The following is a 27,574-nucleotide window of genomic DNA, read 5'->3' on the forward strand; positions in this document are numbered from 1 at the left end:
ATTTTGTTACCTCTGGCAGACAGAGAGGCACCTGGGAAATCTGAGCCCACATTAGCGGGTAGAAACTATATCGCTTTCTTAAGCTAATTAGCTCCCTGTTTGACGAATCAGAGGAGCCTCGCTGCCAAGCCAAGAAACATATTTGTCTTCGAGCGGCCATCGTTGACCCAGAACATTCCAGGGATTACACGCTAGCACCAAAGGCTGTTCTGAGCAACTGACTTCCGTCAATGCTAACAATTAAAAACATCACAATTCCCCAGTTTATGTCAAACAAATTGAAAAATGACATGAACGATACTGCTAAAGACAAGTTTTTACAGTCAGTGTTTACGGTTTAGTTGCTGCTAGGTGCAGTGTTAGCTAAAGCAAGATACAGCTAACATGCATTTACTAGCTAATGCCTGTCATAAATATCTAAAACAATGGTAAATGTTAGCTGTGCTAAATGTTAAGTAATGAGATGGACTGGGATGATTTCCACTCCACTAGATGGCGCAGGAGCTCTACCAAAGTTTCCATTAATCTGCGTCATTTTCCTATTAAAACTAGTATTTTCATCATGAAAAGATTATGCAGAAAGTTAAATATTTATAGGTGCTTGTGTGATTTTTGTAGCTTCTTTGAAACGACGTTTATTAAAGAAGAAAGAGGAGAATCCCGAGGCAGGCTGAAGTACCTGGCCTTCGCCAGCAGAGGGCGGCAAACACCAAAGATCAGAGAGCTGAGAGAAGAAGAAGAAGAAGAAGAAAAGGCGAAACCGGACGCGGGTTCAAACCAAACTTCTGTCCCAGAATGAGTTCAGATCTTCTCTGATTGGTGAAAAGATTCCGTAAAGGTAAAGAGAGACCGACCTGCACGTGAGCTCACAGGAAACCAGCAGCATCTTCTTCCTCCAGGAAACAGCTGGCTCAACACGTGACGTCACCGGCAGCGCGAAGTGGCGGGAGCGCTGGGGGGCGGGGTCACCGAGGTCAAAGGTCGCTGTCCTGGACTGACCCAATCTGTGATCTGATCAGATTAAAGGATCAGTAATCAGACCAAAGATCCCTCGTTAGCAAATATGATCACCAGGTTTATAAAGATAAAGATAAAATAAAGGCTGAACCTTTCTGGGTTTAGAAGGTGGGCGGAGCCACACCTGAAACTTTGATTAAAGTTCTGATGCGTTTCGTAAAGTTCAGCACATTTTTTCTAGTAAAAACAAAAAGTGAGATTAAAGTCCACGTTCCAGCAGATCCTTCTGGATCCCGGCATCAGCGTCAGAATTCCTAAAACAGGTCTGAAATCCAAGATGGCCGCCAGAAGAAAGGTCCCATTTCTGTCACTCACCTGATAAACCAACGAGCTCCTCAGGACGTGGCTCCTGTTAGCCAGCATGCTAAATGCTAAAGGTTCCTCTGGAGCTCCTCAGACACTTCAGGACGTGGCTCCTGTTAGCCAGCATGCTAAATGCTAAAGGACATCAGGTTTATCAGTCTACCAGCAGCTTCAGGACCTCTGAGGGGTCCTCGGGGGCTGAGGGGCTGCCCTACACCTGCCTGACCTGAAGGACCTGCTGGTGGAAACTTGATTTCACAACATGAAACTTTAAGGTTTTTTTAAATGCTGAAGGAAAAAAAACTCAAACTTTATTATATTTGAACAAAAATGAAAAAGTTGCTCAGGTTTGAGTCTTTGAAGGTTTATTGATTTTCCTTCCACAGTAATAATCTCACCCCGACCTGATTAAACACATTATCTGATTTATTAATCATAAAACGGTGGTTGACGTTTCTTCTGTAAACAATCGATCAATAACATCAATAACATCAGCACATCGATCAATAACATCGATCAATAATTCGGATTGTTTTGTGCATTTTGTGATTTTTCTGATCACAATAATTCCACATTAAGGTCAGACTTTCTCCTCCAGGCTGGTTCTGACCCACTGGGCCCGGCAGCCCTTTAGGAACCTTATGATTGGTCCAATCAGGCGTCCGTCATCTCTCCTGGGGGGCCGGCGTTGCCACAGTTGCTAGTTGCTGTAGTTGCTGCAGGCCTTCTGCATGTCTTTCAGGAAACCAGGAACTCCGCTCTGAGCAACACACAAAACAGGATTATCCCACGGCGGCCAGGGGCCAGCGAACGCCACGTCCACACGTGCAGGGAGGCTCGGTGATGATGTCATCAGCTGATGACATCATCACCGAAGCTACAGGAACAGAAAACTTTTTACTCAAACAACAAATTTATATATTCCACATTAATATGTTGAAGCTTCTGACAGATGGAAACAGCCCCCCCCCCCCTCTACCCCGCCAGGGTCTCAGCCAGTTCTGACCTCCACCCCCACATGTGTCTTTCGTTAACGCTCCTCCCCCCCATCTCCTCCCCACCTCCTCCTCTCCCCCCTGACCTTCCCACCTTCCCTCCTCCTCTCCTCTCCTACCCTCCTCATCTCCTCTCCTACCCTCCTCCTCTCCTCCCCTCCTCATCTCCTCTCCTACCCTTCTCCTCTCCTCTCCTACCCTCCTCCTCCCCTCCCCACCTCCTCCCCTCCTCATCTCCTCTCCTACCCTACCCTCCTCCTCCCCTCCCCACCTCCTCATCTCCTCTCCTACCCTACCCTCCTCCTCCCCTCCTCCTCATCTCCTCTCCTACCCTACCCTCCTCCTCCCCTCCCCTCCTCATCTCCTCTCCTACCCTCCTCCTCCCCTACCCTCCTCATCTCCCCCCCTACCCTCTGGAGCTAACGTTCTCTGTTAGCCTGGGACCAGCGGCTAACGCGGCAGCTAGCTGGCCATGGTGTGATGTCAGGACTCACTTTAGCCGCCCAGTTCACCAGCCAGGTGGGAATCATCCCGCCAGGATTATCGAAGTAGTTCAGGAAGACTGAAAGAGAACCGGTGGGTCATCAGGTCCACCTCGCAGAACCAGAACCAACGTAAGCTCTCGTTAGGACACAATTCTACACGGTTAAAAACGCCGCACCTCTAACGAGCCATTTCTGTCTTTGATGTTGAAGCAAGAGAACAAAGCCCGCTCTTACGTCACCTTTGGTCCCGTGGGCTCCGTCGCTCTCCAGCGCCACACTCTGGTGGTAGTCGGTGACCCGCAGGACTCCGCTCTTCTCCGGACACGGTGTCTCCGGGGAGCTGCGGGCCAGGATGACCCAGATCTTCCTCCCGCCCACGTCCAGGTCTCTGCGCTCCCTCACGTACACGTACTGAGCGGATGGGTTAAAGGTCCGGAACTCACCTGTCCTGAACATGGACTCTCTGGCGGAAGGATACGTCTCTGTTGGACAGGGGAAAGGGGTACTTGACCTCCCAGTAGACCGCCGTGTGTCCGCCGAAGTCCTGCTCATAGAGCGCTGAAACACAAACAGCCGATAAAAACTGTGAGGTCACACAAACACCCTCGAGAAGACGATTTAGGAGGGTTTGGTTTGGGTTTTAATGAGCAAAAGTGTTGCTATTCTTTCACCTGATACGACAACAATCAACAAATTCAAACATTCAAACTCGTCAGCGCGTTTCCTGTTGCTGCTTCTGGCTCCGCCCCCAGACGGGCTACACGCCAAACGTCACAATCACTACACATTTCATAGGGAAGCTACGTGAACTAGCAACAGAGACAGCTAGCGTAGCAACAGAGACGGCTAGCCTAGGTCTGCAGGTGACATCAAGGTGTTACCTGGTAAAAACTACACATTAATCAACGTTATTCCCAGATGAGAAGATCTGAGGAGAAAAATGGAAAGTGGTTATTTCGGAGTCGGCAGGAAGTCCAGCCGGACAGGTGACAGGAAGTCGACCTCGCCCACGTGGTTTCTACCTTGAACATATTTATCCCAAGACTTCCGATAGGTCAGGTCCATATAGACGTCGGCGCACAGCTCCGGGCCGCAGCTGCTGAGAACTCCGTAAACTTTGTACTCATAAAGTCCAGTTTCCTGTAAACAGAACCAGCGGTTAGGCCACGCCCACTGCCAACACGGCGACATTAGCCAAGAAATCTCTACAACTGCAAACACAAATCACACTAAAGTGTACCGAGACACAACTTTTGAAGACTTTATCATTACAGACTGAAAAAAGTTAAATATAAATATGAAAATTCAGCACCAATCTGTGAAAGTTGTTGTTTTAATTGATCTGAAATGTTTTTGAGAGCTGCTTTGATGTTTCTGTTTCCGACATAAAGACCGAATCATTCTGATTAAAATGGCCCATTTGAATGTCGGTCCGGACGCCAACACTGGTTCCAGTGGTTCGGTCCAGTGTTCGGTTCGCTCCAGCGCTTCATGTCCTCTAGTTTCCGGGTTCCTGTCGGTGCCGGCCGCTGGGTCAGCGGGGTTCCGACCAAACGAACCCGGCTAAAATCATCTAAACTCATGAACATTTAGAAGAAAGCTGGACTTTTAGTGCCGTTGCTTGGGAAACCAAAGCGGTTTGGCCGCGGTGTGGAGCGGGCAGTCCGGTTCCGGGCGGGTACCTGCCGGTACCGGCGGTAGATGGCCACCCCCAGGGTCTCGGTGAACAGCTCCCATCCTCCCTCCAGCTGCGGCTCATCCAGCTCCTTCCAGGCCGCCTGGAACTCTTCCTCCCTGAAGCGGAGCGACATGACGGCGTTAGTGGCGACAGGATGTGCACACACTGCACTTCCGGTCGACCCTTTCACGATAAAAGCACCTTCGTTCTGCGTGAACGGCGGCAGCAGAGAAACGTCGCATAAATCCCACAAAACCCCAAATATTCCGATTAACAACTGATGTCTTGTTACACTTTCTTCTCTTTTTGATGTGTAGGGAGAAGATAATGAAGGCATTAATTTACCTTAAATTGGACTTTTATTTTTAACCTTTTAACAGTAACTATATTTTTGGGATGTTATTTCCAGCAACAAATAATGTTAATTCTAGAAAGGTTCTTAAATATCAAAGTTCTGGGGTGAGAATGATTTGATTGTCTTTTTTTCATGACGTCTTTTATTGTTGGGTTTTGTTAAAAAAAATAAATCGTAAATTTCTGATTTTTTTCCATCATCTGACTTCTGTCTGAGAGATTAGAATTTATATAAAATTTGAATTTCACACCGGAAATGTGGTTTTCACTTCAGAGTAAATGTCACCCCGGGGCTAAGCTTGCTTTATTTTGAAAGGCCTGCGACATCCCCGTGTTTCCTGTGTTCTGTCCAACTTCACGAGCCTCACCGGGAGTTGAAATAGTTGCGTGAATGAACCCGCATCTGCGGACTCTCCGTGAATGAGACCGCGGCAAACACGTGCAGCAAAACGAGAGTTCATCTTTTAATCGGATCAGTTCGGAAATTAACCCTGAAAATTGGGACGCGTCGGTTTTTGCGTCATGGAACAAAGATCTGAGGTAAAGAAAAAACCTTCTTTGTTGCGCAAATGTTGCGTTTTCTGCTCAGAAACACGAGCTGAGAGTTCATTCCAGTTTAATGGAATTAGCTGAATCGGATTATCTTTTCTATGGATGTAATTTTGTGGCGAAAAGATTTAAATGTGAGATTTCTGCTTTAAAATAAATAAAATGTCGATTCTGCCTTTAAAGTTTTTTCTCAGAATCATGAGATTTATTTCATAAGTGAAGTAAGAAATTTAATGAATTGTGTCGAAATAAAACAGATGTTTTAATTAAGAATGAAAGATTAAAAAGATTAAAAAGATCACAAATCACACTAAACTAATTTGCTTTGTTTCATAAATCTTTAAACAGTTTTAAAATTTTACCCCCAAAATCTTCACATTTCAATATCAGTTCATTATTCTTTTGATTTTATAAAAGTCTCCTTTCATAAATCAAAAGTTTCGTTTTATCTGATGTTTTTGATTTTAGCTTTAAAATCAGAACAAGAATCAACCTCACAATTTAGTTACCGACAGATGTGACCTTTAACCTTTGATCTGGTGTATTTTGCTGTTTTGTTCTGGTGTATTTTGCTGGTTTTACTGGTGTATTTTTCTGTTTTTTCTGGTGTATTTTGCTGGTTTTACTGGTGTATTTTGCTGGTTTTACTGGTGTATTTTGCTGGTTTTACTGGTGTATTTTGCTGTTTTGTTCTGGTGTATTTTGCTGGTTTTACTGGTGTATTTTGCTGGTTTTACTGGTGTATTTTTCTGTTTTTTCTGGTGTATTTTTCTGTTTTTTCTGGTGTATTTTGCTGTTTTTTCTGGTGTATTTTTCTGTTTTTTTCTGGTGTATTTTTCTGTTTTTTCTGGTGTATTTTTCTGTTTTTTCTGGTGTATTTTTCTGTTTTGTCTGGTGTATTTTTCTGGTGTATTTTGCTGTTTTTTCTGGTGTATTTTGCTGTTTTTTCTGGTGTATTTTTCTGGCTTTTCTGGTGTATTTTGCTGGTTTTACTGGTGTATTTTTCTGGTTTTTCTGGTGTATTTTGCTGGTTTTTCTGGTGTATTTTGCTGGTTTTACTGGTGTATTTTGCTGGTTTTACTGGTGTATTTTGTTGGTTTTTCTGGTGTATTTTGCTGGTTTTTCTGGTGTATTTTGCTGGTTTTACTGGTGTATTTTGCTGGTTTTTCTGGTGTATTTTGCTGGTTTTACTGGTGTATTTTGCTGGTTTTTCTGGTGTATTTTGCTGGTTTTTCTGGTGTATTTTGCTGGTTTTACTGGTGTATTTTGCTGGTTTTACTGGTGTATTTTGCTGGTTTTTCTGGTGTATTTTGCTGTTTTTTCTGGTGTTTTTTTCTGGTTTTTCTGGTGTATTTTGCTGGTTTTACTGGTGTTTTTTGCTGGTTTTTCTGGTGTTTTTTTCTGGTTTTACTGGTGTATTTTGCTGGTTTTTCTGGTGTATTTTGCTGTTTTTTCTGGTGTTTTTTTCTGGTTTTTCTGGTGTATTTTGCTGGTTTTTCTGGTGTATTTTGCTGTTTTTTCTGGTGTTTTTTTCTGGTTTTTCTGGTGTATTTTGCTGGTTTTTCTGGTGTATTTTGCTGTTTTTTCTGGTGTTTTTTTCTGGTTTTTCTGGTGTATTTTGCTGGTTTTACTGGTTCTTGCCGACCGCCGCCGTTTGCGGGACAAACTACGGCTGATTTGGGAGCTCGCCTTTCAGCCGGGCTGTAATGTCATATCCTGCTCTCCAGGGAATGTCTCAGCTCGTGCTGGGGGGGGCTCCTGCGTCACTCTGACACCCTCCGCCGGGGGTGGGGGGGTGGGGGGGGTTTAGCTGGCTGGTTGTTGGAACTCTGAGAAACTGATCAAAAGTCTGAGTCTAATCGAGGTTCCCCACAGAATTCTGATTAAAAACAGGAAACGGCGATGGTTTCCATGGAAACGCTCCCAGCAGCTCTTGAGCAGAAGCATCTGTTCTGTGTTCGTCTCATGTCTGACGCAGCTTTTCTTCCTGTTGGCAGGCCGGGCGCCGTTAGCGAGGAGGACAGCGAGGAACCTCCTGGGTTGTGAGCGGCTCCCTCATCTCTGCCATGCCACAGGAGGTCAACCAGGACGCCATGAGGTCGCCCGCCCCCCCGCTGAAACCCGGCATCAGCGGGCAGCACGCCGAGGCGGCCGCGAAGGTCAGCGTCCCCCTGGTCAACGAGCTCCAGCTGATGGCGGCGACCGGCGGCACTGAGCTGTCCTGCTACCGCTGCACCATTCCCTTCGGCGTGGTGGTCCTGATCGCCGGGGTCGTGGTCACCGCCGTGGCCTACACCTTCAACTCGCACGGCTCCACCATCTCCAACTTCGGGCTGGTGCTGCTGTCGGCCGGCCTGCTGCTGCTGGCCTCCAGCGTGGTCTGCTGGAAGATGAGGCTGGAGAGGAAGAAGGAGCGGCGGCGGGAGAGCCAGACCGCCCTGGTGACCAACCACTGGAACCTTTTCACCTGACCCGGCCGGCGGTCCAGACAGAACCAGCACCCCCAACTTCAAACACCTTCTGAGGACTCATTTGTCAAAGGAGCATCTGGCGAGCAGGAAGCTGAAGATGAGGCAACGGCGGCTAGCTGGTGGGAGCTAGCGCTAACTAGCATGGAGCAGTTGAAGAGGGCGTCAGCTGGATTCGTTTACGAGCTAAACTGTTGTTAATTTGTCAAGTATTCCGAATGGTTTTACCAAAGAGAGAAACTTTATCCTGGTTCCCCTTTCACACGCCTCTGCCGAACGTCTTCAGGATGGCGGCTAAGAATCTTCGGATGCGAATCGTCGGTACTTTGAGTTCTGCTCAGATTAGATTAGCTCATTTCCTCGTTAAGAACTTTGCTCCTCAATAATCCACATGTATAAGCATCTATTAGCATCTGGAACAGGTGGCGTTAGCCTCCTCTCCTTCGATACCAAATGTAGCAACTGTGTTTATTCATCTTGTATTTTGCATTTCTGAACTGTTACCGTGACGTGACGAAGTGTAATAAACTCGTTAATACAAATGTAGCAAAGATGGCGACTATTGTTTAGCTACCTTTAGGCTAACGATGTTAGTAGCTTATTAGTTTAAGGTCTTAGCTTTTGGTGTTACCAACAATGTAGTAAAACACCTGCAACTAAAATATTTTTGTGAATATTTCGACGTCTACGTTTAAAAACAGATGATTGAAAGCTAATGTTGCTCTTCCTTTGTTCCTCTGTGATATTGAAAATAGACTAAAAACACTGACAAAGAATCAAATTTAAGGTTTCTTAAATGTCTCAACAATCAAATAAAGTTTTTAATGCGAAAATTAAACGTTTGTGTTTAGTTCTGTTAGCGCTTCAGTTAGCTGTTTAGCCTGAAAACCAAAAATCGCTTCAGCCTTTAAGCAGTTGTACTTTTTAACACCTGATTAAAGGGTGAAGTGATTGAAGTGATGATCTTCTTTGATCTGACCTTCAAATTAGATTAAGATCTTTAACGGTGATTTATCCTAAAATCTGAATCAGTTCAAGTCTGAAAAAGAAAACGGTGAATTTCTGGGCCCAGTTCCAGACCAGTTCCTTCAACTGGTTCTGACTCGCGTCCCCGGTTCCAGACCCTCATGGTCTCAGGTCTTCTGGCCTCCACAGGTGGGTTAGGATCAGGATCTGGAGCGGTGGTGTTCACAGGAAGTTGACCTCTCCTGTTTGACCCCTGCGGCGTTTAAAATAACCTCGACGTGGACGCGTATTTATAGGCTGCATCTGCGTTGCTGCGACACCAGACACGACAATCAAACGGGTTCCCTGCGTCAGAGGAGAACCTCAGACACACTGGGGGAGATCCACACTCACACACACTCACGCACGCACGCACGCACACACACACACACACACACACACTCACGCACGCACGCACGCACACACACACTCACACACACACTCACGCACGCACGCACGCACACACACACTCACACACACACACTTACACACACACATACACACACACTCACACACAGACTCAAACTCACAGACTCACAGACTCACACACACTCACACACTCTCTCACACACACACACACACACACACACTCAGCAGCTATATGTTGTTGGTGGCCTTTACTGGGATTGATGGGACGTTAGATGGAATCACTGGAGGCTGGAAAAACTGCTGAGGCCACATGGAGTCCGGCAGCTGTTCCCGTCTCCGTCTGCGGCCGCTTTACAGGCTGTTGACGTCTCCGGTGGCGGCTGCCTGCGTCATTTTCTACCCCTCACGTGGTCGTCGGACTTTGTTTACCAAGAAACAGGAGAAAGACAAGCGTTCCCGAAGATTACGAGGCCGGCAGTGGTTCCCTGTGGCTGGTCCTGGAATCTCCGGCTCCATCCGGATGTTTTCCAGACCGGCCCATGCTGTGGGATCATTTTACCTCCGACACCCAACACGCACACTCAGGAATTCCAGACTTCAGCACAAATCAGCTGTTAGAGGATCAGACGGAAGTCTGAACCTGGTGTTGACCAGGTCTTTGATCTGATCAGGTCAGCTGATCAGTAATCTCCAGGAACCACATGGCTGCCCCCTGGTGGATGGCAGCAATATAATCCTTAAACCCCTCCCACATGGTGACATCAGAGGAAAAACTAATACAACTGTGAGAGGGAGGAGCCAAACTAAGACAACCGTGAGAGGGAGGAGCCAAACTAAGACAACCGTGAGAGGGAGGAGCCAAACTGATACAACTGTGAGAGGGAGGAGCCAAGCTGAGACAACTGTGAGAGGGAGGAGCCAAACTAAGACAACCGTGAGAGGGAGGAGCCAAACTAAGATAACCGTGAGAGGGAGGAGCCAAGCTGAGACAACTGTGAGGGGGAGGAGCCAAGCTGAGACAACCGTGAGAGGGAGGGGCCAAACTGAGACAACTGTGAGAGGGAGGAGCCAAACTGAGACAACCGTGAGAGGGAGGAGCCAAACTGAGACAACTGTGAGAGGGAGGAGCCAAACGCTAGAGACAACCGTGAGAGGGAGGAGCCAAAATAAGACAACTGTGAGAGGGAGGAGCCAAACTAAGACAACTGTGAGAGGGAGGAGCCAAACTGAGACAACCGTGAGAGGGAGGAGCCAAACACCAGAGACAACTGTGAGAGGGAGGAGCCAAACACTAGAGACAACTGTGAGAGGGAGGAGCCAAACACTAGAGACAACTGTGAGAGGGAGGAGCCAAACTGAGACAACCGTGAGAGGGAGGAGCCAAACACTAGAGACAACTGTGAGAGGGAGGAGCCAAACACTAGAGACACAGGTGAGGGAGGGAACAAGACGCAGGTGACAGCCATCAGTGTTTGAATCTTCACACTCTGTGTCTACGTGAATTGTTACTTTAATTCCATTTTAATTCCGACCTTCTCCACCACTTTTCCAGCCTTTCTTTACAGGGGAACGTTCCGATGGCGGTGACGTCATCGTCCAGCCGTAACGGGATTCTCTGTGGGAACAGGAAGTGTTCCGGATGAGGCTTCAGACACTCGCGGAGCCGCTGGCAGCACATGAAACGCTGCGTCTCGCTGTAACTCTCCCGTTAGCTTTACTTGAGCCGCTCCTTCATTAAAGCCTCGTAAAAACGAGGAGTCAGCAGAAGTGGTGGAGTTCATCTGAAGCTGGGCTCAAACCAGCAAAACATCCCAGCTAGCGCCTCCTATTCATGTCAGCGTTTGTCCAGCTGTGACCAGATGTGCCGACGAGCTAAACACCATCTCTGATTCTCGTCCTTCGAGCAACAACGTCAGAACCTGATGACATCGGTCGCCAACGTTCCCTCCAAAAACCCCACCGATTTACAAAGACTGTAGCATGAAGCTGCTAACTTTGTTAGCCATTTAGCACTTTAGCAGCATTGTTCAGCAGAAGCTGGTCATGCTAGCCTTGTGTTTAGCGCCCTAGCGCCTCTGCTTCATGCTCGGAGCTGCAGAAACAGCGCCAACGCCCTCCCTGATTGGCTCCACATGTGCGAGATCACATGTTGACTTTTCTTCCTCCCCGGCGGAGGTCTGCGAACGGTATCGCGGCGCGATGACGCACGTGTGTTGCAAAAGAGCGCCTGGAGTTTGTCCCCCCCGGTGGTGATTGGAGCCAGCAGGAGGAACCGCGGGCGGATGCCAGAACTGTGGAGCGGCTGTTTCTAATCTGCTGATGCTGCTCTGGCTGCACAAACAGAAACGTCGAGGAACCTCCTCAGGAGGCTCAACGTCGCCGTTTCCTTTGAAAAGTGGGCCTAACGCTGAAGCACTGTTGCCGTGGTAACAGCACAAAAGTCCCAACAGCGAAATCATGCATCCTAAATATGTGAACGTCTCAGAGGTTGATGGATCGTGTTGATGTTAAACCTCCGCGGGCGGTCAGGAAACATCAAAGGGCTGAGCGGCTCGGCGAGTAAGGGGCGTGGCTGAGGTGTGGGGGCGGGGCTTCTTCAAAGCTTCAGTTTCATGTGAACAGCTGAGCTTCTCTCTCCCAAACAGGCAACCATAAAATAGTCGGATTCCTGTCTGTTTTGGAGGTTAGCGTCCATTTTCCTCCCGGAAGAGACACAACAATCCGATTTTCCTGTGAAATAAAAGCCAGCGTTTGTATTTGTAGCTACTCCTGCTGCTGATAACGGACGGCGAGCAGCTGATTCCACATCCGGCCTCTTCCTGCACGCTGCCTCAACAACCAATCAGAGCAGCGGTGGGTCGCTCATGCTAACCATAAGTACATATATCCTGAGTGTCCGCTCTGTTGTGGGCGGGCTCTGATCGTGGTCATCAGGCTATTCACCCACCCGCCGCTACGCCGCGCGTCACTGCTAACCTCAGAGGTGAGGAAGCGCCTCCTAATGAGATTTAGGGTTTTTCAGGCGTGGACATTCCTGCGATGACGTACGCGAAACAAAGGCGAGGCGTCAGTTTTATGGCTCCCTGCTGGGCGTCAATGTGGAGCATGACGACACGCTGAGGTCGTTCATCAGGGGAACATCCTAATGGGACAGAAACCGTTAGCCTGTTAGCCTGTTAGCAGAGGAGTCAGCACAGAACCTTTCAGTTGGCTGGGGTCTATAGAGCTGATCGTTACCTTAATCAGGAACATCAGCAGGAACATCTTCCTCCAGCTGCTGCCGGTCGCGTCAGCAGCTGCAGAGGAAACCATGAACTCTGGGAGGAGAACGTTCCCACACCCAGAAGAAGAGACACAAACAGTCGAGGATCAGGAAGGAAGAGCTCCTCGTCGGGCCTTTATCGGATCCTCACGACGACCTTCACCGTTTCCCTGGTAACCTGGAGCCTCTCAGGTGTGTGAAGAGTCGGGTGGTGTTGGAGCAGAGTTGTGTAAGTTGCTGAGAGGTCGACACCAGCGGAGCCCAGCGGGAGGTTGCTTCAGCTGTCCAACGCTTGTGTAACAAAATGAGCTCATGGAAACATCTGTGAAGACACAACCGGGAGGAAGGATCACTTTCTCCACATCACCTGCCCCCCCGACACCTTTGACCTCCAGGCCAACGCCAGCTGGAGCTAAAACTCCACTTTAGACCATGCTAATACCTGTTAGCATCAGAATAACTCCAATATCGTAATACATTTTACAACCAGAGGGGTAAAAATAAGAACAAGGTGAATTATAAGACAGCAAAATAAAAAAATGTTCTTGCTATCAACATCCACTACGGCTAGCTAACATCTGCCACACTTCCCTGACACGTGTATCGTCCTCTACAGCCTAGCTAAGCTCCGCTCCGCCTACATTCATAAAACAGGCGAGACGACTTCCAGTCCTCCACAACCACTTTCACACCCTCCCGTTTCCGGCCTCTTGTTTGTTTTGGGAATCGTTGCTGGGTGGGGTCAAAGGTCAGATATCTGCTGGGTCCAAGAGCCTCAGTATCCCACTGGATCAACAGCCCGTCGGAGCATCTGCCGGGGCCGCCGGACTCCCTGGCACGGAGCCGCCGGTTCCCTGAGTGGGCCACAACAGGAACTTCCCCCGGGACACAAAACTTTTCCTCCGCCATTTTTAGCGCTCCAAAACTTTGAGTGACGGCGAGATGATGGGAAATGTCTTCACACCGAGCTAACAAACACGGGAATGTGCCGGAAGAATCTGAACACAACCAAAAACACATAAAAACTATTTAAAACTCGCAGAGCGAGAAGCTAACGGGAGCTAACGGGGGCTAACGGGAGCTAACAGGAGCTAACAGGAGCTAACAGGAGCTAACGGCTGTGTCTGATGAAGCTACATTTGATGCCAAATATGCTCAAAAAAATGAACTGAGTCAGTTTCTTCCTCTGATCCGGGTCCCAAGCGTCCTCGGCTCCCTGCTGCCCCCTCCTGGCTAACAGGAGTTTCCAAAAGACACATCAAAGCGGTGCGACTTCAAACCTTTAATCCCACGTGTTCATCAGACTTTCATCAGTGTCTCCAAATCACGTCATTTAAATTCTGGAGTCAGAATAATGTTCTTGATGTTATCGTGAGATTATAAAGCAGAGCAGCGGTTTGTTTCAGCGCTAATCCCTGATTCCCTGGCAGCCTCACACACACACACACACACACACACACACACACACACGCACACACACACACACAGGCAGGAGCTTCTCTAATCTAGATTATTGGCGTTAACATCTTGATGAAAACGGAGATTTTTCATTTGGTCGCCATGTTTTGCGCAGCTAACCTTGCTAGCAGGTTTAGCATTTACTTAGTGACCAGATGGCTTCCTCTGTCAATCCCCACTCACAATCAAGATTAAGATTACACCACACACACACACACACCCACACACACACACACATCGTAAACACAAGTAATTAATGTTCACTTGCAGATGATATAACGGAATCCGCGGCGCTGCGGCAGCTTAGGCCGCCATCGATCAGAGACGGGAGGAGCGACCTGGATTAAAGTATTTTTACCACATGAGCTCGGCACTCGTCTGAAAGCGAGAGGCGAGAGTTGGCCGAGCGAGGGGGGGGGGGGGGGGGGGCAGATTGAAGAGGATAGAGCGGCTTGTCCGGGACCCGGCTCAGTCTCTGCCCGGCCTCGGAGGAGCCCGGCATGAGGAGGGATCATGGGCTTTCTGGAGAACTACCAGGAGATCGATCCCGTCACCCTGAACCTTTGCATCCTCATCGCCAGCTACGTTATCTTGCTCCTGGTCTTCCTGATATCCTGTATCATGTACGACTGCCGGGGCAAAGATCCCACTAAGGAGTACGCCCCGGACCCGCAGCCGACCCAGTCTCCCATCAGGCTGGTGGTGATGCAGAGCTCTCCGGCGCCGGTGGGACGGTGGGACGCGGCCAACATGATCACCACCTACCATGAGCCCAAACTGTCGGACTTCAGTGAGAAGAAGAGCACGATGGTGTGAAGCTGGACTCTGGACTCTCCTCTCTACGAACTGGACTTGATTTACTTTTGCTTTTTCGTGCTTGTGGTCTTGTTTCTTTCTGCCGGGACCATGCCGGGCTTGGACCTGCACCGGGGCAGATTCGCACGGTAAGTTCTGCGTAAGTGAAATCCCTCTTGATCTGGAGGATCTGGGACCAAAGCCTGAAGGTCTCCCTGGGTGGGGAGGGTCTCGGCTCTGTGGGTCGTGTCTCTCAAGGGAACTCAGGAACAGAACCGGCGGCCCAAAGGTGGACTTTGTCCTCCAACTCAGATATCTGCTTTAACTGCCATCGGAATCAGAGCTGCCTGTGTCTGACTGGCTGTACGGATCGAGGGGAGCGAGGTCTGCTGGACGGCCGGGTTCACCGCGGTTCTGTGGGTCCATGAGGGTGCCCTAACCCTAACCCTAACCTCAGAAACAAAGGTTCCTGATTCCTGGTGACCTCTACAGAGGTTATGCCTCAACAAAGTTGCCTCATTTCAGTTTTATTGTGGTTCTTCCAGACCTTCACCAGAGGTGAAGCTCTAGAACTATCTAGAACTCAGGCAGGCGTTCCTCCAGGAACCCTTTGATGTTTCAGGTCATTCCCAAATCAAATCTCATCAGAATCACTGCTGAGGTTCTGGTTCTGTTTGAGGAACAGCTGCTGGTTTTATAGCAGGAAGATGAGCAGCTCTTGATCCTTCAGCAGCTCTCCAAAGATCTCCTCTGGGAACCAGACCGGATCCATCAGTCCATCAATCAATCAGCTGATGGATGATGATCCAGAAGAAGATCAACTCTGCTCCGCTGGTGGTTGGTGGTGGTTCCCTTTAGCGGAGCAGGTTCTAGACCCTGTGAGACCAGCGAGGTTCTGGTTATATTTGGTGTCTGTAATCTGGTGTCACCTGGCACCTCGTCCAAACGGTTAAGACCTGAGTTCTGGGTAAATCTGGCCCGTTCCGGACCTGAACCGGTGGCCCGGTGAGTTTGGTTCGGTTCGGCTCAGGTCTGAGAGCCTGACCGGCTGTTCTGGGCTCTTGCGAGAGCTTTCTGGGCTCTTGCGTGCAGAACTTCTGTAATCTGTGACCAGTCAGCCTGATTAGCTGAACGGTCACACGGTCTGAAGCCCAGATCCGATCTGGATGACTGTGTCAGGCACATATTTCAGGTGACACATATATGCTCTATCACGACCTCTGACCTCTGCTGCATGAGGTTAGCCTCATTAGCATGTTAGCGTCAGACAGCCTCAACGAGATGAGCTGGATTGTGAAGGTCCCTCTAAATGAGCAATTGTTTGGTTCTTCAGTGACTCTGACGAGGAATCGGGCTGTTTGTTCGTATGTCTGAGGCCCTCGGGACCGGGTTTGGATCCTGGTCCCCCAGGGCCACGATCCAGCCAGCTTTCTTAGCTACCAGGCAGGAAACGCTTTTACCCGCCGCTGCGTCGGCCAGGAAACCTGGCTGGGTTGCGGCCCTCGAGGACCGGGTTTAGCCATCCCTGTTATAGATGTTCAGCCTCTGGGATCAGGCTGTTTCCCAGGAAATGACAGTATAAATAACAGCTCAGACCTGGAAGAAGCTGCAGAACTGAACCGACGGTGGTTCCAGCTCTGCCAGCAGAAATAGAACCAGCAGACCTGGAGGCCGGTCTGTCTAATCCTTCTGAGAAAGGCTGCACCATAACGTGGACTCTGAGAACTCCTCAGCCTCCAACAGGTCAACTGGACTTCCCTCTGGTTCCCTGAAGATCCTGGCATACGAGAGGTTCTGAAGAAATGGAGGAAGTTCCTCTAAAGGAGCAGAACAGGAACCTGTGGGGTGTTCTCCTGGATACCTGAGAACCTTCACCAACGTAACCGTGGTAACATCACTCAGTGGGAGTATTCCGACCTTTGCTCCCAACCGTTCAGGTCCAGGTTCAGGTTCAGGTCTGTTCAAGCAGCGGGTTTGAACTCTGACCCCGGCGCTGCTCCACGTGGGCGTAAACACGTAAACACCGACCGACGCTAACGACACGCAGGAGACGGAAAAGTGCTGCGGAGACGAGATGGAGGCTTTAAAGTTCCACCTGTCCGACAGCATTAGTGGATTTAGGCTAAAACCAGAACTTTTGGTGGTTGTACCTCAACCTTCGGTCCACAGTTACGAGCTTGAGATAATCTGATTGCTTTAATCTGACTGGACTTTTGTCGTTCTTCCAGTTTTCTGGTGTAACTGGAGGCGTTTCTCCTCCCTCGGATGGATGAAACAGCTTTTTGGGTTTTGTTAATGAGCGTCGGAGCATCGAGGGAAGCAGTAAACCAATTACAGAGCTGTTTAACGCGGGTCACATGTTAAGATTACTCTAAAGCCTCTTTCTTTCAGAGGGAGCTTCCGCCCGTGGCGTCCTGGAGCGCTTCTGGTTAAACAATCGCCACCTTTGCTCCGGGCGGGCAGGGCCAGCCAGCCTCGTGGCTTCTTCTTTTTCTTCTGAGGAGTGAAGGTTTACAGAGGGGTTGGGATCAGGATCCGGTCAGGATCCGTCTGATCCTCACGCGACGGAGCTGACCTCTGACCCCCGAGCTCACGTACTGATGACATCACTTCAGCAGCGACGGCGTTCGTTAGCAGAAATATTTACTTCCTGTTTTAAAACCACCAGGTTAATCTGCAGATTATACCCAGATAGATTAGTAATCTGATTATTCATCAGTCTAACGTAAACCTGCCCCCCCCCCCCACATAAGCAGATCTATCTATCTATCTATCTATCTATCTATCTATCTATCTATCTATCTATCTATCTATCTATCTATCTATCTATCTATCTACGTGAGGTACCGCCTCTCGAATGTGATTGGTCACATTTCCGGCTTCCTCGTTTCTGATTGGTTCGCCTGGTTGTCACTCAGAAATCAGCGCTCTTCAGCGGGTGCTCGGCACGACTTTGCCGGGCGGAGTTCCGAGCTTGTTGGGGGGTCTTCGGGTTTGTCTCCGGGGGGTCACCGGTACTCATGGATGCTTCCGGCGGACAGACGAGGCACTGAGCCGGCCTTGTGACCCAGAATGGTTCGAAGGAAACGGCTGAAATGGTGCCTGTAATGTAGGAGCCGCCGGTGCCTCGTAGCTGTAGAAGTTAGCCGCTAATGCTAGGCCTTCTCTCTCCTGCTGGACCCTTTTTGGTTGGATTCTTTTCTCCTAAAGCTGCTTTTTCGGATCTTTTCTCCCGTCTTGGTCGGCAGAGATGGCGAGCGTGGGTCTCCAGAGGTGGGTGAAGGTCAGGGTGGTGTGAAACCTGTTGAGATGGGGCCTTCTCCCGGGGTTCCTCCTGGTTCGGTGCCGAAAACTGCTCAAATCTGTCTTTGTGCCCTCAATTAAATGTTTAATTTCGTTATTGTGAACATAAGAGTGACGGAACACTTTAAAACTGCTTCCTGTCCGCGTGTTTTAGCATCGCAGATGTGTAATTACACGTTAATATGGGTGTTATTAACCTTATTATCGCTCACCTGCTCTGCTTTTGTCAATCATTAACGCGACTTTTGCTGCTAATCTGGGACACAAATATTGTTTTTCACCTGCAGATAAAATGACCTTTTTTAGATTATTTTTACAAAGCTTACGGCTCCTAAAGCTCGGAAATTTGACACATTTTTAGGGAAAATGAAGTGAAAAAGCAACAATGTTGATTTTGCCTCCGTGTTTGTGCGGTTTGACTGTTGCATTGTGGGATTGTTGCACGTTTGTGTTTGTTCTGAAGGAATCGCTGATCTATACAATCTGTACGTTTCAGGTTCATGAACAGACGGGCGTCGGCTAACTGTCGCTACCAGCCCACCTGCTACGAGCACGCCGCCAACTGCTACACTCACGCGGTGAGCCTCCTCTTGGCCGGCGCGGAGGTCGGCTCAAGGTCGTTCTAAACTTTCCTCTCGGTGGTCTCCCTCAGCTCCTCATCGCTCCGGCCTTCATCGGCATGGCGCTGCTGTACCGGCTGTCGGACACCAGCTGGGAGCGGCTGACGGCCTGGGTGTACGGGATGGGCCTGTGCGCCCTCTTCCTGGTCTCCACCGTCTTCCACACCATCACCTGGAAGAAGAGTCACATGAGGTCTGGAAAATCACATGCTTTTATTTTGGCGCGCTACTTCCTGTTTAGCTGTTGGAGTCGACGGAAAGTTCTGTTTAATGCTCTGATTCTGAACTTCTGACCATCATCTTCCCGTGTGTGCGTGTGTGTGTGTGTGCGTGCGCGTGCGTGCGTGTGTGTGTGTGCGTGCGTGTGTGTGTGTGTGCGTGTGTGTGCTCAGGTCTATGGAACATTGTTTCCACGTGTGTGACAGAGTCGTCATCTACTTCTTCATTGCTGCCTCTTACACGCCTTGGTAAGGGCTGGTTCTGAGCCGTGTCCTGGTTCTGACCCGTGTCCTGGTTCTGACCCGTGTCCTGGCTCTGTGTTCAGGTTGAACCTGCGTGAACTGGGCCCTCTGGCTGCTCACATGCGCTGGTTTGTCTGGTTCATGGCTGCTGCTGGAACCTTTTACGTCTTCAACTATCACGAGAGGTGAGTTTGGCTGAAGCGGCTCGGTTCTGATCCGCCTGTCGCTCGTGTGTGGCGCTGACTGTGGCTCTTGTGCGGCAGGTATAAAGTGGTGGAGCTGGCCTTCTACCTGACCATGGGCTTCTTTCCTGCTTCAGTGGTGGCATCCATGGTACCAGTATTGATCTCCTCGTTACATTGATGAGCGATCGGTTCTGTCGGACCTATCGGACCCCCTGGGGGCTGCGCCGAGAACCGCAGCCGTAGTGTTGAGCCCTTTTGATGGTTCTTCCGCCCTCTTGCAGAACAACACCGAGGGTCTCCAGGAGCTGGCGTGCGGCGGTCTCATTTACTGCCTCGGCGTCCTCTTCTTCAAGAGCGATGGCATCATCCCCTTCGCCCACGCCATCTGGCACGTCTTCGTGGCGCTGGCTGCCGCCGTGCATTATTACGCCATCTGGAAGTACCTGTACACGCCGGCCAAGGACGACGCCCCCCGCCGGTCGTGACCACGCCCCCCCCGACGATCCACCGCCTTGGTTTGGGCGTGCAGGAGCGGAAGGCGGAGCTAAAGATCAGAGCATGAGATCAAAACATTTTTTTGTTAAGTTTGTTTTCCGCAAAAACGAACCAAAGATGAACGAACCGGGCTCTGTGACGTCATCGGGCCTGGGACCGGTCACGTGACCGCGCCAAGCCTCACATTTCTCCAGCAGGTTTCTCCTCCTGTGGTGCTTTGGCGCCCCCTGCTGCTGCTCCCGGAGCATTTCCGTGCGCGTGCGCGCGCACAGTGTGATGAGTTAATTTATTTGCAGTGATCTGTAGAGTACGGGAGCCCATTAGGGCCAAAAGAGGCGACGATTCAGTAGTTAAAGTCCCAGCTTTGACCTTTCTGTTCCCATTTGGGTTGTTTTGGAGAGACAATCGAATCGTGTTTTAGTTTCTTTTGAATCTAGAAGAATGTTGAAGATTTCCAGCTGTTTCCAGATGTGACGATCATCAGCGTCGTCACCGTGCTTTTTTAATTTTCTACTTGGCTCTCGCGTGTCTGTGGCTCCTGAACTTGAACCACTGCTTTTGTAACCTGTGTCTGTTGCTGGTCATGTGACCCTGGCCTTCGTGACCCTGCTTCCTGTCTGTGCTGTGGTGCCGCTGGTCATGTGACCCTGCTTCCTGTCTGTCGGCTGTTTCTGGTGCTGAATCAACCTGAGCGACTTGTGATTTGACGCCGTCACGTTTTTACCACTGACCAATAAAGTGTTTGGACGTTTCCCGCCGACAGTTTCGGGCTTTTTCAGACCAAATGAGACGCGAGAGCAGAATTGGAGTTGTTTTATTCGTCACTACAGTTTACAGACGAGGGCGGGACAAGACAGGAAATGTTGAAACGCATCGTGACAAACAACCATCAGATCAGCTCCTGTCGCGCCTGTCAAACGTCCGCTGGTGTTGCCATGGATACCACCGGTCCGGAACGACGTCCGTTTGCTCGGAGAGATTGGGAACAGTCGCGTTACTCAAGGCACTGGAATTAATCTGGATTATTATGGTTACGATTCCGGTGAGGTAGTGAAGTCACTGGAGAGCGAGGTCATCTGGGGCTGAATCGCATTATTGGCTTTTTCCTGTTTACGCCGCCATCTTTATCAGGTACACCTGACGTCACCGTGGTAACGGGGGCTGCCCCAGCTTCCTGTTACTGGCTAACCAGAGCGACCCTGCAGAAGCCTCTGCAACGTGATTGGCTGGTTGGCGTTCTTCAGGTGACGCTAAGAAAGTGGCTGGTGAGAACGTACAAAGATGCTAAAGAGGCTACAAACCCTGTTGCCACTGGCAACAACACACAACTACTGTGAAACACCTGTGGATGGTCGACCACGCCTCTGTGGGGCTCCGCCTACGTTTGCAGGTTTTTGGGGCACAAGTTTACGATTTTAAACACTAAACTACGGAGGCCGAGCGCCGCCACGCTAGGTTTCGTTAAAACGCTGCGCCTGTGTAAGCCCCGCCCTCAGCAACCTTTGAGACTAAAACCACGCCAGGCTCCAGGGGGGGCGCTACAACCGGCGGAAACGAGAGCCACAACAGCTACCGATCATCACAAACCCGTCAGAATCGGATCGCCACTCTGGAGCCGTCGGACGAACCCCCCAAAGTTCCAACTACGAAGGGGCGGGGCATCTCCAATGGATTCTTTACATTCTCGCTGCGGCGGCGACATTAGCGGGAGCGTAGCAACGATGGCTAAAACCGCTGAGATCTCCCAGAGGTGCAGACAGGAATCGATACCAAAATACCACTATATGCATTTGTTTTTGTTATATATCTCTATTCTTTAATATTCTGGATCTGCTGTGCCTTTAAAATACATAATTCAGTAATTTTAGGAAAAATACTGTACAAAAAAAGAACAACGTAAAGGTTCATATAAACATCTCTCCTCACCAAATATCACCCATGTTGATGACTTTGGTCTGTGGTAAACAAGCGGATATTTTGGGTGGAACCACAGTATCGGACAACACCAACTCGTTTTTGTTGTCTTACATTCATACAGCCATCGTTAACGAGGGCAAACGGCTACGGCGACAGGACGCCCAGTTCCTCGGAAAGAAAAGCACAAACATTGGTCATGCTAGCTCAACAGAAGCCAGAAGGATTATTAACAACTCTGCAAACAAAGAGAGAAAAGCGCTTTTGTCCTGTGAAAGAAACTCATGCTAAGATGGGAAGAGCAGCTAAACCATGACAGTGTCAAAAGTAGTGTTAATACTAACAATTATGTCAACAGAATACGGATATTTATATTCATATATATATATAAAAAACAACAATCTTCCATCTGAGAAATAAAAGGTAGATAAATACCAGCGGAGCAACTTTAGAACAAGTGGAACCAAACGTCAGGATTGTGACGGACGCTTTAGTGCAACCTTGGTTACCGGGGGGCGGGGCCTGCGGGGGGCGGGGCACGAGAGGGCGGGGCGTGGGTGGAGCTCTAGACTGGGATTATTGCTCGTGTTTGTTTCTTAGTCAGAGTGAAAATTAAAATGCGCTGAAACTTTTGTGTGGATGAAGGTTAGCATGGCGCTAACTGTCCTCGGGAACGCTGGACACAAACACTTTCGGGGGTTCACGAGGGGCGGGGCGGAGGCGGGGCAACAGGAAACAGTTCTCAGTCCTGATCTGGCGTCTATAAAATCTGTATGAAAGTGGGTGTGGCTTGTTGAGGGGGGAGGGGTCTCAACACAGTACAGTAAAGTGGGGACGAGTGGACAGGAAGTAACAACAAAGAAAATACCTGGGGGAGGCGGCTGTGGGAGGAGTCAGGAAAAGAGGGGGAGGTGCCAGCAAGGAGGAACATTGTCCTTCAGACAAAGGTGTGGCTTAAAGGGTGGCGGGGAGTGAACCGGGTCGGGGTCAGGGGTCAGGGGGCTCACAGGGGCCCGTGTCGCGCCTCGTATTTGGCCAGAATGTTTTTGCAGCGGCCCAGCTCCTTCCTCATGTCCGCCACCTCCACGCGCAGGGCGGCGTTCTCCTTCTCCAGGAAGCTGGCCCGGATGGCGATCTGGTTCTCCTTCAGCCTGCGGGCGTCCCGCGACCTCTTGGCCGCCACGTTGTTCTTCCGGCGCCGGGCCCAGTACCGCTCATCCTGTGACCAGAGCAGGGACAGGTCAGAACCAGGCTACGGAAGGGGACGATCGGGTCCGGCACCGGTACCGGCACCTCACCTTCATGTCCTCGGGGATGAAGATTTTGCGAGCTTTCTTGATCATGGGCTGCGGCTTCAGCTCCTCGGCAGAGAACTTGCGTTTCCTGGGGTCAAACATTTCCTGTCCGGGCACGCTGGACAGCGCCAGGTCCGCCGGGTCCGGCTCGTAGCTCAGGGGGACCTGGATGGACTCCGGGTCGATGGGACTGGGGGTGTCCCGAGCCGAAGGCAGCCCTGCAAAACAGGACAGAAACACTGTGAGGAGGGGAACAAAAACGGGTTCCACCCGCAGGAGGTCCAGTTAAAGCCCAGTAGGACCGGCTGGGGCCGCGGCGGCGGCTAACGGCACCAGCTAACGGCGGCCGGACCTCCTGTTTTCATTGGTGAAGGTGACTGTTTGTTTCCTCGCCAGCAGGGGGCGCCACAACACCAGAGATCAGCTGATCCGGGAGCAGCGCCGGAAAACACGATTTTAAACGTTTTCCTGCAAAATTGTGAAATAAAACTTCCTCATCCAACATTTTACGGAATTCTGGAGATTTTACCTTATTAACTCAACAAATGAATGTTTTTAAATCCTCAACCGTGATTCCCTGTGTTAGCATCTGGAGCACTAGCATCCGCGTGCGTTAGCATCCACGTGCGTTAGCATCCGCGTGCGTTAGCAACGCTGCAACTGTCTTAATTGGAAACAAAAGTGGACCAATCAGGAGAGAGACAGGAAGTGAGCGATGCCCCTGAAGAACGCCGTTTAACAATTATCACCTCATAAAATGTGACGAACGGCGGCGTCACACGACAACCTTTGTTCTCGCCAGGTGAGATGAGACTTGAACAGAATCGTTGCCAGAGTTGCTCCACCTGTCACGCAAACACGCAAACACCAACGCTAATCCAGAGCTAATCCGAGGCAGCGTCACCTCAGAAGCTGCTTTGCTGGCTAAAACGGAGCCGCCGTCCAGCGCAATCTGTCAGGACGCCGCTCAGGACGCAAATAACCCGCCGGCCGGCGACTAATCGCCATCGCGGCTCCTCGTTAGCATCAGCGGCTAAAAGAAGCGAAGATTTAAGCTGGTCAGAAACTCTCAAAACGTCCTCTGAATCTAAAATTAGCCAGTGAGGACGAGGACACACACACACACACACACAAACACACACACCCCTGCACCTTCATCCTCAGGTGAGGCTGCGTATCCATCCGCTGAAACTAGTCCCCAGTTTGGTTCATCAAAGGAGATGAAAGAGAACGAGATGTTCCCCGGACCCCCCCATCCCAGTTGGACCCTGCCAACAGCACAGCGGTCCGTCTCCTGACGTTCCAGGAGACGCTCCTTCCTTTGTTGGCCGTGACGACGTTATTGTGCTGTCTGTCAGCAGGACAGAGGGATTCTGGGTAATTGTTGGTGGTTGCCAGCGGCGACCCAAAAACTAATTTCCGGATGTGCGTTTTATCCTAATCACCCTTTTAAACCCGGTTCAAGCGAGACCATCAGAAGTACTGGTGTTCAGTACTGGAGCACTAGGCTGGTTAGTGCACTGTGGCGTGCACGTGAGCCGAGCACGCCACAGTGCACGTCACAGTCCATGTGATGTGTTGAGAGTACAGCCTGTGCTTTGGCTCCAGAGTCCAGGGAGAGTTAGCACCGAGTCCGGCCAGGGGAGGGGAGGGGGGGCGGGAAGGAAGAGGGTGTGTGAGTGTGTGTGTGAGTGTGTGTGTGAGTGTGTGTGTGTGTGTGCGTGTGAGTGTGTGTGCGTGAGAGAAGGGAGGGGGTGTTTTCATGCCGTGACAAGCTCCTGTTTGCAGCTCTGCGCTGCACACGGTGCCAACATGTGTCTGTCACATGGTTCAGCACGCTGAGACAAACCAGCAGCGTTCACGTGAGGTAAATGTGAGCGCACGTACGCACGCACGTACGCACGCACGTACGCACGCACGTACGCACGCACACACAGGCTGGAATGAAGGGGTCTGTTCAGGAGCTTCTGTCTCAGAAACAACCGCGTGTGTGTCTGCAACGACTGTTGGACGTCGTTAGCGTAGCATAGTTAGCTTAGATTAGCTCTGCTGAGCTTTTTGCTTCCAGCAATGGAAAAACCGACCCGTCACACATTCTGGGATTCTGGATCTCAGAACTTTTCCCTCTCTCCCTGCTGACCCGGAATCAGCGGCTAAAAGTCCTCGTTTGCTTTGGAACGCGACGTTTTGGCTGCTTTCATCTTCCTCCCTTTCATGTGTCCAGTGTTGTTGAGTTCCGCTTTAACTTGGATCTTTTCACTGACACCTTTCTCTCGATTTCGGCACCCAACGCGAGCGCCTGGCCGTCGCCATGACGACAGACAACAGTGACCTCAGGAGCCACGCAGACCTCCGTCGTTGGCTACGTTAGCCATTTTCTAGCTTTAGCTGTTGTAGCAACACGCAGGAAGTTTCAGACTCTAAAGTTTGGACGAGCAACTTCCGCGACACGTTTCCCCCTCAGGAGGCGCCGTCACGCCGAAACGTGTCGTTAGCATTTGTGTAACGAGAGAAACGCCCCCGTTTGGGTGACGTTGGCGTGCTCGCCAAACTCTTTGGTGTTTGCTGGTTATCATGGGATGGTGGGCCGGGCCGGCCCGGACCCCAATCCAATAACGGATGATTGGCAAAATTGGGAAATCCAGAAACTGGGTTAAATGGATTCGGCAGGACGTCCCTGCGTCACCGTAGCGATGGACGCCGTGATAACGAGCGGCGGTCACAGGGCTCGCCGCTTCCTGCGCCAACATCTTTAAAGCTAACGACACGACGCAGCAGGAAGGACGTCGCAGAGGTGCAACAGCAGGAACAAAACAGAGCGTTGCCCTGGCAACACCAGTGAATGGAGGCGCCTGTGAGGTCGGGGGTGGAGGACACACACACACACACACACACACACACACGGAGCAGCTCCCAACATCCAAACTGGAGGAAACTTCCAGGAACTGGAACCAGCGTCAACACCACAGCATCCAAGATAAACTTTACAGACTTCTAGCCGCGGCGCTAACGCTAACGCTAAGTCAGCGCCGGCAGCCAATCAGAAGTCAGACGGGTCCCGTTTGTGTCCTCATCTGGACTCCAAAGACCAGATCAGGCAGTAAAACTGGCGACAACTGAGACCATAAAGCCAAAATCTGCACAAAACACACAAACTTGACCTGTCAACGTGTGTGTGTGTGTGTGTGTGTGTGTGTGTGTGTGTAGGTGAGAGGTGGGAACAAGTGTGCGAGCCCACATGTGTCTCACAGGTGCCTCCCTACCTGCTGAGGGGGGGCTGTGCAGGCAGTTCTGCGGCGCCATGCCCGTGTGCACGGAGGTGGTGGCGCGGCTGCTCAGGTCCACCACGGACGGGGTCGGCGGTGTGGGCGGGGTGGGTGTCGGGGCCTGCGGCGGCGGCGGCGGCTGCACCGCCTGGGGGTTCTGGTCGCTCTGCGCTGTGTTGGCGGGGATTCCGTTCTCCGACAGGAACTCCTCCAGGTCCATGTACTCCAGCTGGAAGTTGTCGGCATCGTACGGCAGGGTCTTGTCCCAGAGGGTCGGGCCCAGGAAGGCCGACTGCGGGTGGCTGACGGTGCTGCTCTCATCCTCCAGCTTCTTCCCTTTGTCCTTTTCTTTACCGAATCCTGAAACATGTTTAAAAGCAGCGTCAACAGGGCTCCTCAAGGTCAGCAGGTCAGTGCAAAGGTCACCAAAGCTCATCGCCCTCCGCTGTACTCACAGATCCTTCTAGCCTGTTTCACTAAAAGGATCTTGAGCAGATCTCTAGCAGATCTCTAGCAGATCCCTGGGCTGGCCAGCCTGCGGACCAGCGCCCTCTATCGGCAGCGCTGGGTCTCACTAATACAAAGGCGAGGGTTTAAAGGTTACAGACGTCACGCAACGCTAAAAACAGCTCCGCTGCGATAAAAAGCAGACGTGAATTCCTGTAAATATCCATTAATGTAAATTTCAAATCAGCCATATGTTGAGTTCTCGTCAAAAGTCGGGGTCGAGACAACCGTCGCGCCGCGTTAATCATCTCTGCACACACGCCAACAATAAATGCGCGTTTGATTCACTAACTAAGATCGCAAAATGAGACGAGGAGCCACTCTCCGCATCTGTCAGAGGCTGATGTCCGACGCGGAGCGACAGGAGCCGGAGAGCTGCACGGAGAGCTGCCCGGAGAGGGCCGCCGGGTCACGGGGAGACAGCCTACCTTCCTCATGGTGGAACGGCAGCTTCAGCGGGTTTTCCAGCAGGGACTTCAGCACCCCGTGGGTCGGCGGCAGGAAAGTTGGGTTGACAGGAAGAGGTCTGGCCATTTTCTCCATATTTCTTGAAGGGCACCTGAAGAGCCAAGCTGGCGAAGACGAGCTCGGTGTTCCCCTCCGGAAAAACACACGCGAACAAACTCACGAGTCGATCCAGTCGGGGAAATGTAAAGACGCGACGCCCGCGTTCGAGGACTGCGCAGCAGGACGTTCAGCGGCGGTGTGACCGTCGTCGAGGCTGGCTGGCAAATAGCTGTGGGAGGAGGCGCAGCGGCGGCGGCGGCGGCGGCGGCGGGCGGGGCGGAGG

The 27,574-nt window shown here is 50.7% G+C and overlaps 4 protein-coding genes and 1 long non-coding RNA gene across 5 annotated transcripts; 2 read left to right on the forward strand and 3 right to left on the reverse strand.

Moving 5' to 3' along the window:
- Positions 1-629: 629 nt before the first annotated feature.
- LOC115249906 (uncharacterized) lies at positions 630-1,550 on the reverse strand. The gene is made up of 3 exons (XR_003888521.1): positions 1,333-1,550; positions 855-1,011; positions 630-724 (listed from the first exon to the last, which is right to left on the reverse strand). It is a non-coding gene; the product is annotated as an uncharacterized lncRNA (long non-coding RNA).
- A 118-nt stretch (positions 1,551-1,668) lies between these two features.
- Positions 1,669-4,653, reverse strand: pctp (phosphatidylcholine transfer protein). Its single transcript, XM_003964989.3, has 6 exons — positions 4,483-4,653; positions 3,823-3,940; positions 3,279-3,358; positions 3,040-3,211; positions 2,810-2,877; positions 1,669-2,080 (listed from the first exon to the last, which is right to left on the reverse strand). The coding sequence occupies exons 1-6, from the start codon at positions 4,609-4,611 to the stop codon at positions 2,021-2,023; spliced, it is 627 nt and encodes a 208-aa protein (XP_003965038.1). The 5' UTR covers positions 4,612-4,653; the 3' UTR covers positions 1,669-2,020.
- Positions 4,654-5,183: 530 nt separating this feature from the next.
- tmem100a (transmembrane protein 100a) lies at positions 5,184-8,687 on the forward strand. The gene is made up of 2 exons (XM_011604318.2): positions 5,184-5,372; positions 7,379-8,687. The coding sequence occupies exon 2, from the start codon at positions 7,448-7,450 to the stop codon at positions 7,850-7,852; it is 405 nt and encodes a 134-aa protein (XP_011602620.1). The 5' UTR covers positions 5,184-5,372; positions 7,379-7,447; the 3' UTR covers positions 7,853-8,687.
- Positions 8,688-17,655: 8,968 nt separating this feature from the next.
- On the forward strand, positions 17,656-20,557 carry mmd (monocyte to macrophage differentiation-associated). Its single transcript, XM_003964991.3, has 7 exons — positions 17,656-18,011; positions 18,538-18,619; positions 18,694-18,854; positions 19,054-19,128; positions 19,206-19,307; positions 19,386-19,455; positions 19,589-20,557. The coding sequence occupies exons 1-7, from the start codon at positions 17,989-17,991 to the stop codon at positions 19,790-19,792; spliced, it is 717 nt and encodes a 238-aa protein (XP_003965040.1). The 5' UTR covers positions 17,656-17,988; the 3' UTR covers positions 19,793-20,557.
- A 43-nt stretch (positions 20,558-20,600) lies between these two features.
- Positions 20,601-27,512, reverse strand: hlfa (HLF transcription factor, PAR bZIP family member a). Its single transcript, XM_003964981.3, has 4 exons — positions 27,213-27,512; positions 26,275-26,637; positions 23,015-23,229; positions 20,601-22,935 (listed from the first exon to the last, which is right to left on the reverse strand). The coding sequence occupies exons 1-4, from the start codon at positions 27,325-27,327 to the stop codon at positions 22,720-22,722; spliced, it is 909 nt and encodes a 302-aa protein (XP_003965030.1). The 5' UTR covers positions 27,328-27,512; the 3' UTR covers positions 20,601-22,719.
- Positions 27,513-27,574: the final 62 nt, after the last annotated feature.

Source organism: Takifugu rubripes, chromosome 5 (genome assembly GCF_901000725.2).
Source record: "Takifugu rubripes chromosome 5, fTakRub1.2, whole genome shotgun sequence".
Taxonomy (NCBI): Eukaryota; Metazoa; Chordata; class Actinopteri; order Tetraodontiformes; family Tetraodontidae; genus Takifugu; species Takifugu rubripes.

Bases quoted from the DNA above. Each gene is read 5' to 3' on its own strand.
- pctp (XM_003964989.3), bottom strand. From the start codon at position 4,611: ATGTCGCTCCGCTTCAGGGAGGAAGAGTTCCAGGCGGCCTGGAAGGAG. The intron at 3,212-3,278 runs GTATCCTTCCGC...CCATCCGCTCAG, and splicing joins TTCCCCTGTCCAACAGAGAC to TACGTGTACGTGAGGGAGCG. The intron at 2,878-3,039 runs GTGACGTAAGAG...GTTCTCTTTCAG, and splicing joins CGGAGCCCACGGGACCAAAG to TCTTCCTGAACTACTTCGAT.
- tmem100a (XM_011604318.2), top strand. From the start codon at position 7,448: ATGCCACAGGAGGTCAACCAGGACGCCATGAGGTCGCCCGCCCCCCCG.
- mmd (XM_003964991.3), top strand. From the start codon at position 17,989: ATGGCGAGCGTGGGTCTCCAGAG. The intron at 19,129-19,205 runs GTAAGGGCTGGT...CTCTGTGTTCAG, and splicing joins GCTGCCTCTTACACGCCTTG to GTTGAACCTGCGTGAACTGG. The intron at 19,308-19,385 runs GTGAGTTTGGCT...CTTGTGCGGCAG, and splicing joins GTCTTCAACTATCACGAGAG to GTATAAAGTGGTGGAGCTGG.
- hlfa (XM_003964981.3), bottom strand. From the start codon at position 27,327: ATGGAGAAAATGGCCAGACCTCTTCCTGTCAACCCAACTTTCCTGCCG. The intron at 23,230-26,274 runs GTAGGGAGGCAC...CCTGTTTTGCAG, and splicing joins GCACAGCCCCCCCTCAGCAG to GGCTGCCTTCGGCTCGGGAC. The intron at 22,936-23,014 runs GTGAGGTGCCGG...CTCTGGTCACAG, and splicing joins TCATCCCCGAGGACATGAAG to GATGAGCGGTACTGGGCCCG.